We start from the raw sequence: 19,045 nt of genomic DNA, 5'->3' as shown, positions 1-19,045 counted from the left end.
CAACGAGACTCTGGTCATGACCGTCACTTTAAGGTCCCAAGAGCAAAACATGACTCTAATGGAGGAGACGTCCAGTCAGGAGTTTCACACCTGCATTAAGTTTCAGGTCAGCTGATTCTAAAAATATGTAAAAACATTCTTTAATTTGGACTCTGTCAACAGTAACTCATAAAACACTGTTACACACAGGTCAGGTTAGGTTAATGTATTAACTAATCTTTACTTGTTTCACATTGATAGTTATTATGAGAGGTTTTTTAATAGGACATCATTATTTCTCCCATTGATCTAAAAGTATCTTTCTCTCACAGGCTCCTTTAGTCCACAATCAGGTTCAGAAGTTGGAGGTGGAGGTGCGAGGACAAACATTTTACTCAAAAGAAGTCCGAAAAGTCATGTTCAGAACCTACAAATCAAGCACATTCGTCCAAACAGATAAACCAATCTACCTTCCAGGACAAACAGGTAACCCTGATAGTTCATCTCTGACGACAGTAACAGTATGGTACCAAGAGATGGGCTGTGTTTCTGTCTGTCACATGTTTTTCACATGTTTCTCTTGATGCCACTTTCAGAGGACTGTCAGGATGTTTTTTACCATAGTAGAATTTAAAAGGTGCAAGTAACCTCTTTGTTTGTGTTCTAGTGCAATTCAGAGTCATCTCACTGGACAGCAAGTTCAGGCCTGTCAATCAGTGGGTGAGTATTTGAACAACCTCCCCCTTTTTATAGATCTGATTTGATAAATAAGGACGCGTATTGCAAGCAGTCTGGGTATATTTCAATGCATGTTAATCATAAGAGCTGTTGTTAAGTTATAGAAACTTGATGAAAACCAAAACATCCTTTAACATGTGTCTCTATTTACCTTTTTTTCCCTACAGTACAATGTCATTGAACTGGAGGTAACACAACACACATCATTCATATTTAAATTGGTGACTGATGAAGTTTTCTTTAAGTGCCTGAAGACAAGATGACTTTTAAACATGTGGCCAAGCATTTAGAGAGAGAGCCACAGTTTCACCTTAATCTCCCACTTCTCTTATTCAAACAGGATTCTGTAAGTAACAGGATCGGACAGTGGATGATGAAAAGCTCTGATGGCAAAATATTACAGCTTTCTTACTCATTGAACTCTGAGGCCCGTGAAGGAACCTACAACGTCATCGTGCAGATGGGTGAACAGAAAATCCGTCACAGTTTTAAGGTGGAGAAATACGGTAAGTTACTGTTTATCTTAAGAACTTTCATTCTGATGTCTGTAAAGAAGCAACAGTGTTAACAAATTCAATTTGTCTGCAGTTCTGCCAAGATTTGAAGTAAAAATAGAAACACCTGAGACAGTTAGTATCGGGCAAGAAGACATCAAAGCTCAAATATGTGCAAAGTAAGTCAAATTCTTTCATTCCTCACATTCATAAATAATCCAAACCAATAAAAACACTTTTAATATTTGTTCAAAGACAATAGATGTGAAACAGAGATCTTTCTTTTCAGTTCATCAGTCCCTAAACACTGACGTATCACATCCTGTGGTCCATTACGTGTCTACTTTACATGTCATCATACATTTGATAGATTTCTGTTGTAGCCTTCAGTTTTTGTGTCTGTGACCCTTCCTGCCTTTTCTTTGCTGTTTTTCATCTTTTCTCTTTTATTCCACCATAAAGAAAAAAACTTGAAATTAACAGACTTCTTCTTGAGCATGAGTGCAATCTGTGATTTCAGATGTATCTACTACAACATGTGCTGTTGAGAAATAAAGACAGTTTCTATGGAGACGGACCACCCTGAACCAAGTCTCTTCTGCAGTTAGATTACTAAATGCCCCTCAGGTTTTATATTTCTTTATTGTCTTCTTATCTCTTTTACCAAACAGACCCATCTTCTCTGGTAAGACAGATCTTTTGAAGAGGTGGTGTTGTGCACTTTCATATTTTACAAAGAAATATAACATTAAATTGTTAGATGTTAATACTAAATGTGGACAAAGTTCCAAATTGTGAGGTAAATACTTTATGTTTTGGAGTAATCCCAGGATGAGACTGCAGGATGGTCTGAACACCTCGTTCAAAAAGTCTCATGAGACTTCTGCGAGGGCCAAATGAGATTAGCTCAATTCATGACATCACAGATTGGTGAATCTCTTCAAAAGAGAATAAGAAATGTAATACTTACCAACAGAAACGTCCTGCTCTGTTCTTTGTTCATGGGGATTTTTTTGTCCCTTTCAAACCTTCTGGGTCAGATTTGGGTTCCAGTGCATTCAGCCATATTTCATAATTTGTACATTTTAAATACAGAAACACAACTTTGTTGCATGGCAACAGTGAAAGAGGTTTCGAGAGCGTGCTGGATCCCAGTGTGCCGGAGATCCATTTTTGTTATCTGTCTTTGTATTTCAGGTGCAACCTCCTACAGATCCCTTACCCTAAGAGGGTCAAACACAGTTCTCTGAATTGGATCAAACTGCATTGAGTAGTTTCCTGAGAAACTGACCTGTTTGATTAACACTTCTCTTCTTTATCCATGTAGGTATACATACGGACAGCCTGTGCCAGGCAATGTCAAAATTGAGTTGCTCCGACCATTCAAGCGCATAAGATACGTGATCCCTATATTTCCAGGCGGGACCCCTGATATACTTTCCTTTTCCTATAGGGAGATACAACAGGTAGGGTTTGGGAAAATGGCCAAAAATGCTACCACAATAACATTTCCCTTATCAGTCGACATTGATAATTATCACAATACATGTAAATGATTATTTCTTTTAAATTTAGAAGCTGATTTTTGCCCCTGAGTGAAAGTTAAGATACCAAATGGTCAATTTAGTTTTTTGACGGTGCTTATAGGAAACATGTCTTTGCAATGAAATCTGCTGCGTTTGTTATGAATTTTCACCTTTGTTTAAATATCTAAATTGCTTTGGTTATAATGTTTTTCGTGCAGTTTCATAAGGAGCATTACAGGAGTGAAGTTTGAAACATCCTTCCATCCACCTACAGTACATCTTCTATTTGAATTTAATCTATTCTATTGAATTGAACTTTCCAGGCGGACAAGTCAGGCTGTTCAACTTTTGTCATCAAGATGTCCAATTTCACAGAACCTGATGTGAGTTTGCTGCATTACATTCTGCTGCATGACTCTCTGCTGCATGACTCTCTGCACCTGACGGCCAGTGTGGAGGAGGAAGGAACAGGCAAGTCTCAATGTCATATTTTTTAAATAGCGTTAATTTCAAAAGAGAATTACAAGTAAGGGATGAAATATAGTAAACAGGTGGTTATGCAAATAAGAATTCCAACAGGGTGAGTTGATCTGTCACCCTGAAATGATTCTAATTTGCATCACCACCTGTTCTCTATACATTATCCCACTTATTATCCGGCTTCAAACTAAAGACATAACGCAAGTCTAAATATTGACCACCTATGAGCTTAGCATACAGGTGCAGCTGATCAGACTGATGTCAGCGAGCAACCGCATCACAAAAGCCAGTATTTTTGAATACGTGAAACTCCACAGACCTGTGGCTCGGGTCCAAGGGATGTCCTCAGGTTGGTATGTTGAGACGAGTCTCCTTGTGCCTTACCGTTGGTGGAAACAATAGTTTTACACATACAGGACCTGTTTGAAACAGAGAAAGCAACCATGTAAATCCTTTCTGCCACGTTAACCGGGATCACTGGACGTCAGTGAGTTAATAAAATGATCTTGGAATAACTGTAAACACTGACTGGACAATTTGCACATGCACTCCTGCACATTTCTTAATGTGTGACAGTGTTGTTCTTTAATTCAATACAAACAAACTCTGTGTTTCACAGAATAAACTCTCTTGTTCATCTTATATGGTTCACACAGTCTTACAAATGCAAAAAGGAGCACACTCAAACAACAACTTCTGAAAGTGCACGAGACGCGTTTCAGCACAAAGGTCACTGGAGAGTTTTAACATGAAGGCTTCTTGTGCAGGTATCTCACACCAAAGTCAGAAGAGGTTGGAGATCACGTATGTTATTGGAAAGTTCATCTTTATGGACACACCCAAGTTTTACGAGCAGGGATCTGTCGTGGAGGGAAAAGTAAGTGCAAGCAATCACTACTTTCTGCTCAGATCCTTTCCACATTGCTCCCATGGATTCTTACTCATTAAACTCTGTGCTGTTAACAGGTCAAAGCGGTTCGTTACGATGGTACACCCATCGCTAACATGGTGGTGTATCTGCTCGAGGGTAGTAGGTGGTCGCCACGTCTGCTGCAGAATGTCACAACTGACAGCGAAGGTATCGCCAATTTCTCGATTAGCACAGCCGAGATAAACAGAGACATCCAGCTCACGGTGAGTACGGTGTGAAAGTACACTCAGATCTGTAAGAAAACATCAACTCTGTAAACTTTATTACACAGTGACACCTCAACTCCCAACAAAGTATGATTACCTTGTATAGATGTTTGACTTGAACACTTCTAATTCACAATATTTGACAGAGATCCCCTGTGACTAACACACTACTACTGACATGTACCTCATACAACCCGCTTCATAAAAACTGAACTTTCCCTTTAAAGCTTGATTATAGCTCAGCAGACACAAGCTAATTTCTTAATTTGTTTCTCCCCAATCTAGGCAAGCAGCAAACCCCACAATGTGCATGAAAACCATCAGACTCCGTTCTATCAAAGTGGAGAGCACACAGTGTCGCAGATCAAACCTTTAACTCAAGAGACTAAAACGATCAGCTCCTTGGAGGTGCAGAAGAAGGATAGAACACTTGCCTGCGACACAGAGGAAGACCTCCACATCAAGTTTTTTGTAGTCGGGGAAGCTCAGGGCAAAGCAGATGTGATGTATCTGGTGAGTGAATTACTTCTAAGTGCAATGTTTTCCCAACATGTAAAATGAAAACACTTATTTTGAATCTGCTGTTAAAGAGAATGAAGCATCACAGTGAGGGAGTGCTTCTTTTTCTGGGTGTCTTTTAAACTCTGTAGGTCTTATCCAGAGGAGCCATCGTGATGCAAGGATCCAAACAGATTGAAGTACAGGATAAACCAAGTAGGAAGAATACACACACGTATTTATATATACGTTTATAAATATGTGTATAAAAACCTGGTTCTGTTTCAGTGACCGAGGGCCAGATGTCCTTTAAGCTGAGAGTGTCTCCAGAGATAGCCCCAGTCGTCCAGGTGGTGGCGTACGCCGTCCTCCCCAGTGAGACGGTGATCGCCCACAGTGCTGAGTTCACCACAGAGAAATGCTTCAGTCACAAGGTCAGTGTGTAGGCAGATATAGAAGTTGAAGTGCAATACACACATTCATGTCACATTAAAAACTGGATTTATCTTGGTGTTAGGTGTCTCTGGAGTTTTCTCCGTCCTCAGCTGTCCCAGGTGAGGAAAACACCCTGCAGGTGACCGCCCATCCTGACTCTCTGTGTGGTCTGAGCGCTGTGGACCAGAGCGTCCTCATCAAGGAGCCAGGGAAAACTCTGAACGTTGACAAGGTAAAGGCTGGAGTCAACCACAAATGCCTTTTAGTCTTTTTCTAGGATCAAGCAGCATTAGTACAGACAGCAACCTTTTAGATCTGTCTGAGTCTCACCATTGTAACTATTTCTGTCTCTTCAGATATTCAATCTGTTGCCTGTGACAAAATCAACTTCTATTCCAAATGCAGCTGAAGACCCTGTTGAATGCATTAAGAGATCAAGAATAACCACAATTGTGGATGATGAGGACTTCCTGTACCCCCAACCCTACCCTACAGATGATGCTTATAATGTTTTCCAGGTGTGTTCACACATTGTTTCCAGTGTTAAATTTTTTTGTTGTTGTGTTTAAAAAACTCTGACGTGATCTCTTTTTGTTCTTTTTTGGATTATGTAGAATGTAGGACTGAAGATGGCAACCAATTTGTTAAGCACAATGCCTACATGCATGAGGTCTAGAGAAATGGAATACTACCTCGCATACGATATGGATATTCAAGGTGACATATCACGCCTTTTTCCAACCATTTATTACAGTCCCCTTTTGTTTAAATGAAACGTCTTTACTATGTGTCAGTCAACATATTAGATGAATCAAGCTCCAGAGGAGGTTTTGGACCAGCTTTAAAGAGCCTTTCTCAAAACGAAATCTGGTGTGTCTCTTTAAATCTACGTAAGCTCCTTCTCACCCTGCCCCTATCTTCCATGAAGTGTGCCAACATGAAAGAGTGTTGTGTTACCATAGGCCACAGGAGGCAGCACAGTCCAGCCCCTAACAGTGGATAGCATAAGTCTACGCACCCCTGTTAAAATGTCAGCTTTTGGCCATGATTCCAAAAGGTATGTTTGGCATAAAAACAACACTGCACATCACATAAAGAACACCAGACTCACAGAGAAGCATGGTGGGGGCAGCATCATGCTTTGGGGCTGTTTTTCTTCAGCTGGAACCAGGCCCTCAGTCAAGGTGGAGGGAAGTATGAACAGTTACAAACACCAGTCAGTTTAACACAAAACCTCCATTAGAAAGATGAAGATGAAGAGGAATTTCCCCTTTCAACACGACAACGAACCAAAGCATACATCCAAATCAACAAAAGCATGGCTTCACCAGAAGAAGATTCAAGTTTTGGAATGGCCCAGACAGAGTTTGTAACGTTAGCTAGTGTAGGTGGAGAGAGCTAGCGGTCGGTCGTAGCAGGTAGCAATTGACCCAAGATAGCAAGTAGCATCAGATGAAAGAGGAAAGAGTGGGGATTTCCACACAGCAGTTTATTAAACAGAAAATAACAGTGGACCTCACAAAGCAAGGTCTCCACGGCACTATATTCGTCCATCACACATGACAAACGGAAAGATAGGCACAGCTTAGTGTTTGGCTTGGCCCTACTCGTTGGGGGTCCATCGGGGCTGGGTGGGTGGCTGGTGTCCCTGTCACCCTTCGTCCCCCTGCTGCCCCCTCCCCTGTGGGGGCCTGGTCCACGGCTGCCCTCGGGGCCGGGTTTCCCGGGGTTCCCTCGCGGTCCTCTTTGGGGGGTGGGGTGGCGCGCAGCTGGGGGGGTGTTACTACGGCAGCCATTGGGGTGTCCCTCCATGCCCCCGCGGCCTGGTCCATCAGTCGCAGGGCGTGGGTGGGAGGCGTGGCTGGGGGGAGTGGTCGGGCCGTCTGGGGGGGGGCAGGGGGGATTGGCCCTGCCGCCTCCGCCCTCCCCCCGCTCCGGTGCGCCGGTTGGCGGGCTCTGGTACTGGTCCTGCCCGTCTGCCTGGCTGTCTGCTCCTGGTGCTGGGCCCCCTCGGCCCTGGTGGCTCCTTTGGCTTCGTCTTGGGGGGCTGTGGGGGCGGTGTTGTGGGGGTGTCCCTTGGGGGGGCTGCAGGATCTCTCCCCCCTCGCCCCCCTTTCCTCCTGCTGGGTGACCTGGGGGTCGCCCTGGGTGCTCCGGCGGTACCTGTTTGCTTCCGGTCTGGGTCCTTGGCTTGTCCCCTGGCCTGGGTCTCCCGCGGCGGGTTGGGCCCTTCGGTCTGACTGCTCTCGTGGCCCGGGTGCCGGGCCGTACCGCTCGGCTGATCTGACCCAAGTGGTTTCATCTGCACCAGTGGTGGTCTTGTTACACAAATAGAACACAACACGGCGGCAACCCTCTGCGACCCAAGCTTCAGTAATGATTGTGGACACTAAGGGTTGCTTAATCATTAGTATCACCCCACGGATTTTTTTTGGCATCATGGTGAGATGGTCCCTCTCCATCTAAGTGTGTTAGGTCTCTCTCTCCTTCTCTTTCCCTGTCCCTTTGTATATCCTTATGTAATCTTTCTTTCACTTTCTCTTATTTTTTTAATTTTTTTTGGCCCACCTAGGTGTGCACGCCCTCTTTTACAGAACATGATATTAGCTGTCAATAAAAGATAGGCCAGAGTTCTAAGAGGGATGGTGATGGTCGCATGCACACAGTCACAAGCACAGAAGAAAAAGGTTTTCTTTCTTTTCTTTTGCTGCAAGAATAAATTGCATTAATATTTGACAGTTTGTGACAAACATGACACAAACCAGAAATATATATGCAGAAAAGAGAAAAAGAAAAAAAAAAAAAAAAAAGACAGGCACAGCTTAAACCAGCTCGTCATTAGAGGAGCAGACAGAGAGAGCGTCTCTGTCTGACTATCATACAAAAACTCTGCGGGCTCAAGAGGAGCAACTTCTCTGTATGTAACCGGCTGACTCAGAAAGGTGGCGCTACCAGGTATAACAACATTCACACTCCAACTGTTACAAGTTCAGACCTGAATCCAGTTGAATATCTGTGGGGTGGTCTGAAGAGGGCTGTGCACAGGAGCCGCCTCACTATCTGATGGATTTGGAGCTTTTTCGTAAAGGAGAATGGGCAAATATCACCAAGTCAAGATGTGCCATGCTAATAGACTCCTACACAAAAAATGGAGTGCTGTAATAAAATCAAAAGGTGCTTCAAACAATTATTAAAGGGTGTGTACACTTATGCAACCACATTATTTTATTTTTTTATTCTTCCCCCTAAAAGATTTAAAATTTTTTCAATTGTATTGTTCACGTTATAGGTCACATTAAAGGTGGAGAAAGTTCTGACATGGTTTATAGTTGTGCTCATCAGTTTACATAGCCTGGCAGAATTTGTTTTGGGTTTTTTGGCCGTTTTTCAGAGAATAGGAATGATAAGAGAAAAACTTTTTTGTCACTCATGGTTAGTGATTGGGTCAAGTCAATTATTGTCTGACTGAGTAGACAATGAAAAGAGTAAACTGTGTTTACTCTTTTTATATCATAATGACAACAGAAACTACCCAAGAAATCCTAAATTCTGCCAGGGTACGTAAACTTATGAGCACAACTGTATTTTGGTCTAATTTTTTTACAACACAAAACCTGGCATTTTAACAGGGGTGTGTAGACTTTTGCTATCCACTGTATGTTTGAACTGGATGATTAAATGAATCCACAGAGCACAAGCAAGGCATCGATCAGCATTACAGTCTCCACAATTGATCAGGATGACATCTGGAGAAATGTACACCACACTGGGTGACAGGAGGGACACGAGGACTCGGCTGCTCGTGCTGACTTTATAGATCGAAATAAACGAAACAATGACAACAACGTGTTTTCTCCGGCACATTCTGTGGGACATGACAGTATGAAATGTGCATTTAAACAGCAAATAAAACCCACAGTAAAACAGCTCCATAGCCCTACATGTAACGCCCCCTTTCAGGCAATGACACGCTGTCTCGTGGTGCATGATCATGATCATAATAATTAGGAATTGATTAATTGTTATCAATTGTTTTATCTGTTGCAATTGTGTTATCAAAAAAGTAGACAATAATACGATTCCCATCAGGAGATAATATATCAGACCAATATTGAGCACCCCAGTTGTTAGGTATTGATTCTGGTAGTATTTTGTGGATTGTCTTTTATCTTCTGATGAAATATTTTCTGCTCTCTTTACAGATGTTACTTATGCAATGGTTCCTCATTATGATATAGAGATAGAGGCTGCACCTGTGGAGACAGTCCGCAGTTTTTTCCCTGAGACTTGGATATGGGACATGGTGGAAATTGGGTAAGCTTCTCTCAGACGACAGTGTCATGAGTCTAGCAAAAAACAAGAGGACCCATGTGCTGAATAAGATTAAAAAACAAAAGAACAAACAAAATTGTGCTTAACAAATGTCCAAGAAACCAAATCCAAACAGTCCAAAAGAAGACACTCAAGGAAACACTGGAAGAAAAGAACACAGAGAAGACAAAGAAGACATACAATGATTTAACACAGGTCAGGGAAACAAAGAACTAAACACCAAGTAACAGGTGAAACTAATGAAGCTGATCAAAAAGGAGGGAAACACACAAGAGCAGGAAGTAAAACTAAACGGGAAACACAGGGATCAAAAACTACAAAATAAAACAGGACATACTAGACTTCATACATGACTGTATGATCATTATTCCAGATATTACATCAAGGTCAGTATTTTTGCCTTGTTTTGAAAGTGCTCTATATATTGAACTGTTGAATTTTCCAGCTCTGTAAACTGCTTTGGTTGTTGACTCAGAGTGACACTTACTGTGGGATATATGTTTCTGCTGGTTCAGAGCGTCTGGAACCAAAGTCATCCCCCTCACCGTCCCTGACACCATCACCACCTGGGAGACGGAGGCTTTCTGTTTGTCCCCTCAAGGTTTCGGCTTGGCTCCTCGTAAAGAGCTCACCGTCTTCCAGCCCTTCTTCCTGGAGCTCAGCCTGCCGTACTCCATCATCCGAGGGGAGAACTTTGAGCTGAAGGTGACTGTCTTGAGCTACCTGTCCAGCTGCATCATGGTGAGTGTACAGTACATGATGGACTTCTGATACCTTTATTTCCATCTAAAAAGTGAGCAGCATTTAAACAGTCACTAAGGGGCGCCCTGAAACAGATCATAGGTACTCGTTGTTTTCTAAACAGTTGGTCTGTGATAAGGCGGATTTCAGGTCAAAACCTGATCAGTGTTATTTTAAAAAGCCTTCTTTAATATTTTCTACCTGGATTCCAGGTTTGCATTTTGAATATCATATAATAGTATTTGTGTCTTTTGAACAGGTCACTGTGACTCCAACTCCCTCCTTGGATTACACCCTCACCCCTCTCTCTGGTGACCAGTACACATCCTGTTTGTGTCGCAACGAGCGCAAGACCCTCAGCTGGATCATGGCCCCCGCAGCCTTAGGTGAGGCTCAGGTTTTTGTCCCCACCATTGATAAACTGAAAACCAACAATGTGACTTCAAGATTTACACTGTGTTTGTTTGTTTATCTTCTTTTAGGGGATGTAAACGTGACTATGACCGCTGAGGCTGTGGCGTCCCATGCTTCCTGTAACAATGAGATCGTGAACGTCCCAGAGAGAGGTCGTATCGACGTGGTCACAAAATCTCTCATAGTGAAGGTTGGTACCTTTGAACTGTAGACTGTATAAAAGATGGATGACATGACAGCTCCCTAAAAGTGATGCTGAAACATTTGGAGCTCCATCTATTGACTGGCTGCAGTATAAACCCGCCTTCTTAAAGGACTTTAAAATCAAAATACATGTTAGGTAGGCAGGCATCTCTTTCACTAGTAAGGAGGCTGAGATCTTTGGTCTGAAAACACTATCTATGCATGAAGAGGACGAGATAAGGAAAGAGATTTATATGTGCTGCCTTTGTCCACAGAAACCTAAAGTTCCTCATATGAGCTTTAAAGTTGAACAGTTTACTCTGTATCATTACATTGAAAATGTAAACTCTGAGACTTTCATCTTCATCCCCTCAGGCTGAAGGAACCGAGATGACAAAGACCCACAACTGGCTGCTCTGTCCTAAAGGTCAGTGTGGTTCATGCAAAAGATGCCATCAACATCCCAATCTTATCGTCTCAATGTGGATTTAACATCTTTGTTTTAGTCCCGAGCTCTGCTTTAATCCCTCTCTGTGATTTGTTCTCTGTTTACAGATGAGGCTTTGACGGAGGAAATAAACATACAGCTTCCTGCTAACGTGATTGATGGATCTGCTCGTGCTCTTGTTTCAGTCCTGGGTAAACTGACGGTTTCATTTTGAGTGACCTAACAGTGCGTCTTACCAACTTCAATCAAAGGTCAGTTTAGTTACCTGTGTGCCGTTAGTGAGTCAATGTTTCTGTGCAGGTGACATCCTGGGCCGAGCTCTGAAGAACCTGGACGGGCTGCTGCGGATGCCGTACGGATGTGGCGAACAGAACATGGCACTCCTGGCCCCCAACATCTACATCCTCCAATACCTGAAAAACACCCAGCAACTGACCCCCAAAATCATGGATAAGTCGGCTAACTTCCTGACCAGTGGTGTGTGTCTGTGGTTTTTATACTATGTTATATTTATAGTTTTTAACTCCTCCATCTTAAACCAAATGATTACCTCAGTTTAATCTGCCTCAGATCTGAAGATGTGAATCTCAAAGTGATAACATGCATCTATTCTTGTTCCACAGGCTACCAGAGACAGCTGAACTACAAACATGCTGGAGGTGCTTACAGCACGTTTGGAACGGGATCGGGGAACACCTGGTGAGAACATGTCTGAGTCATATCCACACGTTAATCCATCATGCATCACAATCAACCTTTCTTTCTTTGTCTGAATCATCTGCAAACATGGAAGAGACGGGCTTTATGACCTACACTGCAGCCAATCAGAGGGCTTCACGTTTGAGGAGCTGTCATGTCATCCTTCTTTTTATGCAGTCAATGGTTATCAGGGAATAATGGACACTCTGCAGCCAATCAGAATCAAGTACTCACTTAGACCATGTTATGATTTGTTTGTTGTCCTCAGGCTGACAGCTTTCGTGGTGAGATCCTTTGCCAAAGCACAGTCCTTCGTCTTCATCGACCCAGTAAAGATTCAAGAGTCAAAGACCTGGCTGGAGAGCAAGCAGCGGGAACAAGGCTGTTTTGAAAAGTCGGGAAAACTCTTCAACAACAGAATGAAGGTGAGCAGAAACAGCACACATAGAAAAACAAGGACTGAGTTAGTGGTATGTCAGTCACAAACAAGTCAGCTCTTTGAATCAAATCCTTAAAGGGTCTGTTTTTATGATTTTGTGATTCTTACCTCGTGATTATGAGATAAGGAGTCCACAAAATATCACCTGTATTAGTACTTTTAGTCTGGATGTTAGAGGTCCATTGATGCATACCTGTTTATAACTTCCTCTCTGCAGGGCGGTGTGTCTGATGAAGTGACTCTCACTGCGTACATCATTGCTGGCTTCCTGGAGATGAACTCGTCTGTTAGTGTGAGTAAACTCTTGAAAGTACAAACAGCTCTGTTGTTGTTGTTTTCTGTTTGAAAGAATTGAAACTTTTGTTTATCCTGAGCCTGATCATCCATCCATCCATTCATCCATCCATCCATCCATCTTCTTCCGCTTATCCGGGTCCAGGTCGCGGGGGCAGCAGCCCCAGCAGGGAAGCAGCCCCGGCACGGAAGCCCAGACACTCCTCTCCCCGGCCACTTCCACCAGCTCTTCTGGGAGGATACCGAGGCGCTCCCAGGCCAGCTGAGAGACATAATCTCGCCAGCGTGTCCTGGGCCTTCCCCGTGGCTTCCTCCCAGATGGACATGCCCGAAACACCTCCCCAGGGAGACGCCCGGGAGGCATCCTGGCCAGATGCCCGAACCACCTCATCTGGCTCCTCTTGATCCGGAGGAGCAGCGACTCTACTTTGAGCCTCTCCCGGATGTCTGAGCTCCTGACGCTATCTCTAAGGCCGAGCCCAGACACCCTGCGGAGAATGCTCATTTCGGCCGCTTGTATTCGCGATCTTGTTCTTTCGGTCACTACCCACAGCTCGGAACCATAGGTGAGGGTTGGAACGTAGATTGACCGGTAAATTGAGAGCTTTGCCTTCTGGCTCAGCTCCCTCTTCACCACAACAGACCGGTACAGCGAAGCCAATAGGACGACATTATCTGCAAAGAGCAGAGATGGAATCCCAAGGCCACCGAACCGGACATCCTCCACCACTTGGCTGCGCTTAGAAATTCTGTCCATAAAAGTTATGAACAGAACCGGTGACAAAGGGCAGCCCTGGCGGAGTCCAACCCCAACTGGGAACGAATTTGACTGACTGCCGGCAATGCAAACCAAACTCTGGCTCCGACAATACAGAGACTGAATGGCCCGTAGCAACAGGCCATCCACCCCATATTCCCGGAGCACCCCCTAAAGGATACCTCGGGGGACACGGTCGTAAGCCTTCTCCAAGTCCACAAAGCACATGTGGACTTGGTTGGGCAAACTCCCATGCCCCCTCCAGCACCCTCCCGAGGGTGTAGAGATGGTCCAGTGTTCCACGGCCAGGACGAAAACCGCATTGTTCCTCCTGCATCCGAGGTTCAACCAACAGCCGGAGTCTCCTCTCCAGCACCCTTGAGTAGACTTTTCCAGGGAGGCTGAGGAGTGTGATCACCCTATAGTTGGAACACACCCTCTGGTCCCCCTCCTTGAAAAGGGGAAACACCACACCCATCTGCCACTCCAGAGGCACAGTCACCGATGTCCATGCAACGTTGCAGAGGCGTGTCAACCATGACAGCCCTACAACATCCAGAGCCTTGTGGAACTCGGGGCGGATCTCATCCACCCCCAGGGCCCTGCCGCTTCGGAGCTGTTTGACTGCCTCCGCGACCTCGGCCCCAGTAATGAGCAAGCCCACCACCAAATCCCTCGGCTCCGGTTCCTTCTCGGAATGCATGCCGGTGGAATTGAGGAGATCCTCGAAGTATTCCTTTCACCGCCCGACTATACTCTCAGTCGAGGTCAGCAGCTCTAAATCGACACTGTAAACAGTGCGAACAAAGGGCCGCTTCCCCTTCCTAAGCCGCCGGACAGTTTGCCAGAATTTCTTCGAAGGCGGACTGAAAGTCTTCCTCCATGGCCTCACCAAACCTCTCCCACGCCCGAGTTTTCACCTCGGTGACCGCCCGGGCCGCAGACCACTTGGTCTGCCAGTACCTGTCAGCTGCCTCCGGAGTCCCACAAGCCAGCCATGACCTGTAAGACTCCTTCTTCAGCTTGATGGCACCCTTCACATCTGGTGTCCACCAGCAGGTTCGGGGATTACCGCCATGACTAGCACCAGCATCCTTGCGGCCGCAGCTCCGACAGCCGCCTCAGCAATGGCAACATTGAACCGGGCCCATTCTGACTCCATGTCCCCCGCCACCCCCGGAACGCGGTCAAAGCTGTGCCGGAGATAGGAGTTGAAAACCAGCCTGACAGGGTCCTCCGCTAGACGTTCCCAGTAGACCCTCACTGTCCGTTTAGGTCTGCCAGGTCTGTCCGGCATCCTCCGCCGCCACATGATCCAACTCACCACCAGGTGGTGATCAGTTGACAGCTCTGCTCCTCTCTTCCCCCAAGTGTCCAGAACATACGGCCGCAGATCAGCCGATACGACTTCAAAGTCGATCAGCAATCTGCAACCTAGGGTGTCCTGGTGCCACATGCACTTATGAACACCCTTATGTTCGAACATGGTGTTCGTTATGGACAAACTGTGACTAGCACAGAAGTCCAGCAACCGAACACCGCTCAAGTTCAGATCCGGCAGGCCGTTCCTCCCAATCACACCCCTCCAGGTTACGCTGTCATTGCCCACGTGAGCATTGAAGTCCCCCAGCAGGACAATGGAGTCCCCAGTTGGGCGCCTTCCAGCACCCGTCCCAAAGCCTCCAAAAAGGGTGGGCACTCTGAACTGCCGTTCGGTGCATAAGCGCAAACAACAGTCAGGACCCATTCCCCGACCCGAAGGCGCAGGGAATCAACCCTTTCATCCACCAGGGAAAACTCCAACACACAGGCAGAGAGCAGGGGAGATATGAGCAAGCCCACACCTGCCCTCCGCCTCTCACCCGGCACAAATCCAGAAAAGAAGAGAAGGTTGGTTCCAGAACCCGAGCCGTGCCTAGAGGGTTAGGTGAGCCAGACTATATCTAGCCAGTACCTCTCAACCTCCCGCACCAACTCCGGTTCCTACCCCACCAGAGAAGTGACATTTCAAAAGCCAGTTTCTGTAACCGAGGATCGGACCGCCAAGGCCCCCGCCTTTGGCCACCGCCCAATCCACACTGCACCGGACCCCTGTGAGTCCCCCTGCGGGTGGTGAGTCCACGGGAGGACGAATCCATGTGACCCATTCGAGCTGGGCCCGACCGGGCCCCATGGTTGAAGGCCCGGCCACCAGGCGCTCGCCTGTGGGCCCCAACCCTAGGCCTGGCTCCAGGGTGAGGCTCGGTGGCCCTCCGGACAGGGTACACTTGGTCCTGTTTTTATTCGTCATCAGGTGTCTTGGGGCCACACTTTGTCTGTCCCCTCACCTAGGACCTGTTTGCCTTGGGAGTCCTTACCAGGGACAATTTCCCCCGACAACATAGCTTCTAGGATCATTAAGGCACTCAAATACCCTCCACCGCGTTAAGGTGGCGACCCATGGAGGGGAGCCTGACATCATAATAATTCATTTATTTTAATGGCTGATTGATGATTAAATCATGTCTTTGGACTGATTGTAGAATCCTGTGGTGAGCAACGGCCTGTCCTGTCTCAAGGCGTCCTTGGGTGACCTCAGCAACACCTACGCCACAGCACTGATGGCGTACGTCTTCACCCTGGCTGGAGACATAGAGACCCGAGGCCAGCTCCTGAGGCACCTTGACACAGTAGCAATACGCTCAGGTGGGTCATCAGCTTAAAGCTCCTCTGAGGAGATATCTGATGAGTGAAACATCAGAGCGTTCAAATAAAGCAGGGAGAGATTTCAGAGTTAGAAAACACTACTTCCGTGTACTAGAAAAAATGAGCAATGCCTGCTTTGTCCACAGGGGGAGCCAACATCAACACACACCTTGAGTTACAGGAGCTTTAAATAATTCCCTCTGTGAGTGTAGCTCACTTTGTGCATGTCTTTCTATTTGTGGCTGATTTAGGAGGTTACCTCCACTGGTCTCAGTCAGCGACAGACACCTCCTACCCTCTTTCTGTGGAGATCAGCTCTTATGTGCTGCTGTCCGTACTCAGTGTCTCTCCTTCTGCTGAAGAACTGGGATACTCCACCGGCATCGTCAGATGGCTGACCACCCAGCAGAACTATTACGGAGGCTTCTCCTCCACACAGGTACCGCTCAAACAAGAGTTACTGTTGATCAGTCAGCAGAAAATGTATTTCAGAGAATGGACAGCGCCTCAGAGAGACTCAGCATCGGTTCATCGTTGTCAAAACGAGTGCTGCAGTTTCTCCCATCAATAAATCACCATAAAATAATACTGATCCCATGTCATGTTGTCTCTGTTTGCATGTTTTAGGACACAGTGGTGGCTCTGCAGGCTCTGGCTCTCTACTCCACTCGTGTGTTCAGTCCAGAAGGTTCAAGCACAGTGGCGGTCCAGTCTCCCAGCGGTCAGCTGATGTTTGACGTGAACCAGGACAACAAGCTGCTCTACCAGGAGGAGCTGCTGAAGGATGGGACAGGAAAGTACAGCCTGGAGGTGAAGGGAACTTCCTGTGCTTCCATTCAGGTCAGTGAACATGTTGAGGCTCTTTTCCCAGGGGTGTATCCAGAGGTCAACAGGGCATGTGATCTTTGGATGTTTAACATGTAAAACACTCACAAGTACAAATGATGCTCTGACGTTTAACATGTGATTTGTTTAAATGAAACATTGTAAAGCTTTCCACGATTAGAGTCTCAGGGGGTCCAGGTTTGGCTGCTGTCTAAATCACAGCAGAGGAAGTTCTGATGTTGTTGTCGTTGACCTGTTTTCCAGATTTCTCTTCACTACAACATCCCAACTCCTACTGATGGCACCAAGCTCAGGGTGGAGGTCCAACCTGAAGCCCTTTGTGGAGGCACTTCTAACAGACGCAAGCTTACTCTGAAGACCAAGACCCTGTGAGTTTAAATTAGGAGGGCTGGTTCAACTCTGGCCCCCCACTCTCATCTTTCAGATGTATTGATCTGGACTAAGTCTTGTACAAAGGCACTTGTAATAACAGTGATGGTGTTCAGGAGAAGGTCCAGCTAGTGATTTGGTCTTGTAAGTGACTCATTTTATTGTCATGTCAAAGATACTACGGTGAGGAGCCGACTACGAACATGGTGATCCTGGACCTCAAAATGCTCTCTGGATTTATCCCGAACCCTGAGTCTCTGAAGAAGGTGAGCTTTTTTTAACAGTAACTTTAAACCTGAGCATTCTCTGATGTCATGATGAAGGTGATGATGACTCAGCTGACTGTGCTCTTCTCACAGCTCAAAGGCGCCCTGCTGGTGGATCGTGTTGAACAGAACAAAGACCATGTTTTGGTGTATCTTAAGGAGGTGAGAGGAATCACAGGGAGGAACAAAGACGGAGCTAAGATGTGCAGATACGTTACTGATTACCGTCTGTTTGTCTTCCACCAGTTGCCGAAGGACATAGCCATCAATCACAAGTTAGAGCTCATCCAGGAGATCCAAGTGCAGAACCTGAAGCCAGCTGTGGTCAACATCTATGACTACTACCAGCCAAGTAAACCACACATTCAGACCTTACACACTTTTTGTTTGATATAAGATCCTAAAATTCAAACTGGTGTCTCTAATGCACCTGGATACAAACCATCCCATATCATCAGTAATGAATGAGATGCTCTGTTACTAATGCTGCAGAGAAGAGCAGCTTTTCAGGAGGATTCATAAACCAACTCCTAACAGCAGAATATAAAGTCTGTTAATATTACTTTGACGTTACTATAATTATTATAATCAAAATAAAACGTGAATATTAAAGTAAAATATGCTTCATGTCTGATCCTGAGGCTGAAGAGATAGCGGGAGCGAATGAAGTGTAGTTCTTGGTGTTGTTAGCAGCCGCGACCCATTCTCAGTGAATCTGAGTGTGCATGTGCAACACAACAACTACACAACAACTACACAACAACTACACAACAACTACACAACAACTACACAACAACTACACACAGAATACTTCAGTGTCTGATTTGTTCAGTTTCTCTTCTTCTCCTCCTGATTGTTCTTCCTCTTCCTCCCAGATGACAAGGCTGAGACTCAGTACACCTACCCCTGTGTTGCAGGTAAGTCTGAGAGTGGATCACTTGCTTAATTGTAGAGTTTTCTTGACATGATTTGTGTTCCTTGTTATTTTCTGATGGAAATGTCTCAACTCAAAAGAAGAATTCAAAGGGGCATCAGGATATTTAGAAGTCCTTTCTTTTGCAACTTTTGGGTTTTTAAAGTTCTCATGGCACATTTTGTAGTTGCTCCTCTTAAGAGCCCACTATCTTTTAATAAATTAATGATCATTCCTGTGTAATAAATTCATTATAAAACCTTGTCATAAAGTGACTCATTCATATGTTCTGTTCATTTACAGGTTGAACACCTGTGTTGTCTTGATGGTTCCAGGAAGATCCTAAATAAAGCTCCATTTTGTTCAAAGTCA

At 45.4% G+C, this 19,045-nt stretch overlaps 1 protein-coding gene and 1 long non-coding RNA gene across 2 annotated transcripts; both read left to right on the top strand.

Moving 5' to 3' along the window:
* Nucleotides 1-1,121: 1,121 nt before the first annotated feature.
* On the top strand, nt 1,122-2,635 carry LOC117825408. Its single transcript, XR_004633843.1, has 3 exons — nt 1,122-1,223; nt 1,306-1,390; nt 2,539-2,635. It is a non-coding gene; the product is annotated as an uncharacterized LOC117825408 (long non-coding RNA).
* Nucleotides 2,636-3,460: 825 nt separating this feature from the next.
* On the top strand, nt 3,461-19,045 carry LOC117825398 (alpha-2-macroglobulin-like). Its single transcript, XM_034701230.1, has 28 exons — nt 3,461-3,566; nt 3,985-4,094; nt 4,184-4,351; nt 4,640-4,867; nt 5,005-5,068; nt 5,141-5,286; nt 5,370-5,519; nt 5,644-5,805; nt 5,902-6,004; nt 9,490-9,601; nt 10,135-10,360; nt 10,620-10,746; nt 10,843-10,964; nt 11,333-11,384; nt 11,513-11,596; nt 11,706-11,882; nt 12,029-12,104; nt 12,373-12,529; nt 12,761-12,835; nt 16,117-16,279; nt 16,531-16,718; nt 16,907-17,119; nt 17,369-17,493; nt 17,670-17,760; nt 17,854-17,922; nt 18,007-18,112; nt 18,636-18,677; nt 18,977-19,045. Exons 1-28 carry the CDS (start codon nt 3,476-3,478, stop codon nt 18,979-18,981), a joined length of 3,432 nt encoding a protein of 1,143 aa, XP_034557121.1. The 5' UTR covers nt 3,461-3,475; the 3' UTR covers nt 18,982-19,045.

Source organism: Notolabrus celidotus, chromosome 14, assembly GCF_009762535.1.
Source record: "Notolabrus celidotus isolate fNotCel1 chromosome 14, fNotCel1.pri, whole genome shotgun sequence".
NCBI classification, from domain to species: Eukaryota; Metazoa; Chordata; class Actinopteri; order Labriformes; family Labridae; genus Notolabrus; species Notolabrus celidotus.
This window is presented reverse-complemented; position numbering and strand designations above follow the sequence as displayed.

Coding starts and splice junctions, on each gene's coding strand:
- LOC117825398 (XM_034701230.1), top strand. CDS start 3,476: ATGTCAGCGAGCAACCGCATCACAAAAGCCAGTATTTTTGAATACGTG. Junction 9,602..10,134: donor TGGGACATGGTGGAAATTGG/GTAAGCTTCTCT, acceptor CTGCTGGTTCAG/AGCGTCTGGAACCAAAGTCA. Junction 11,385..11,512: donor CTGGCTGCTCTGTCCTAAAG/GTCAGTGTGGTT, acceptor CTCTGTTTACAG/ATGAGGCTTTGACGGAGGAA.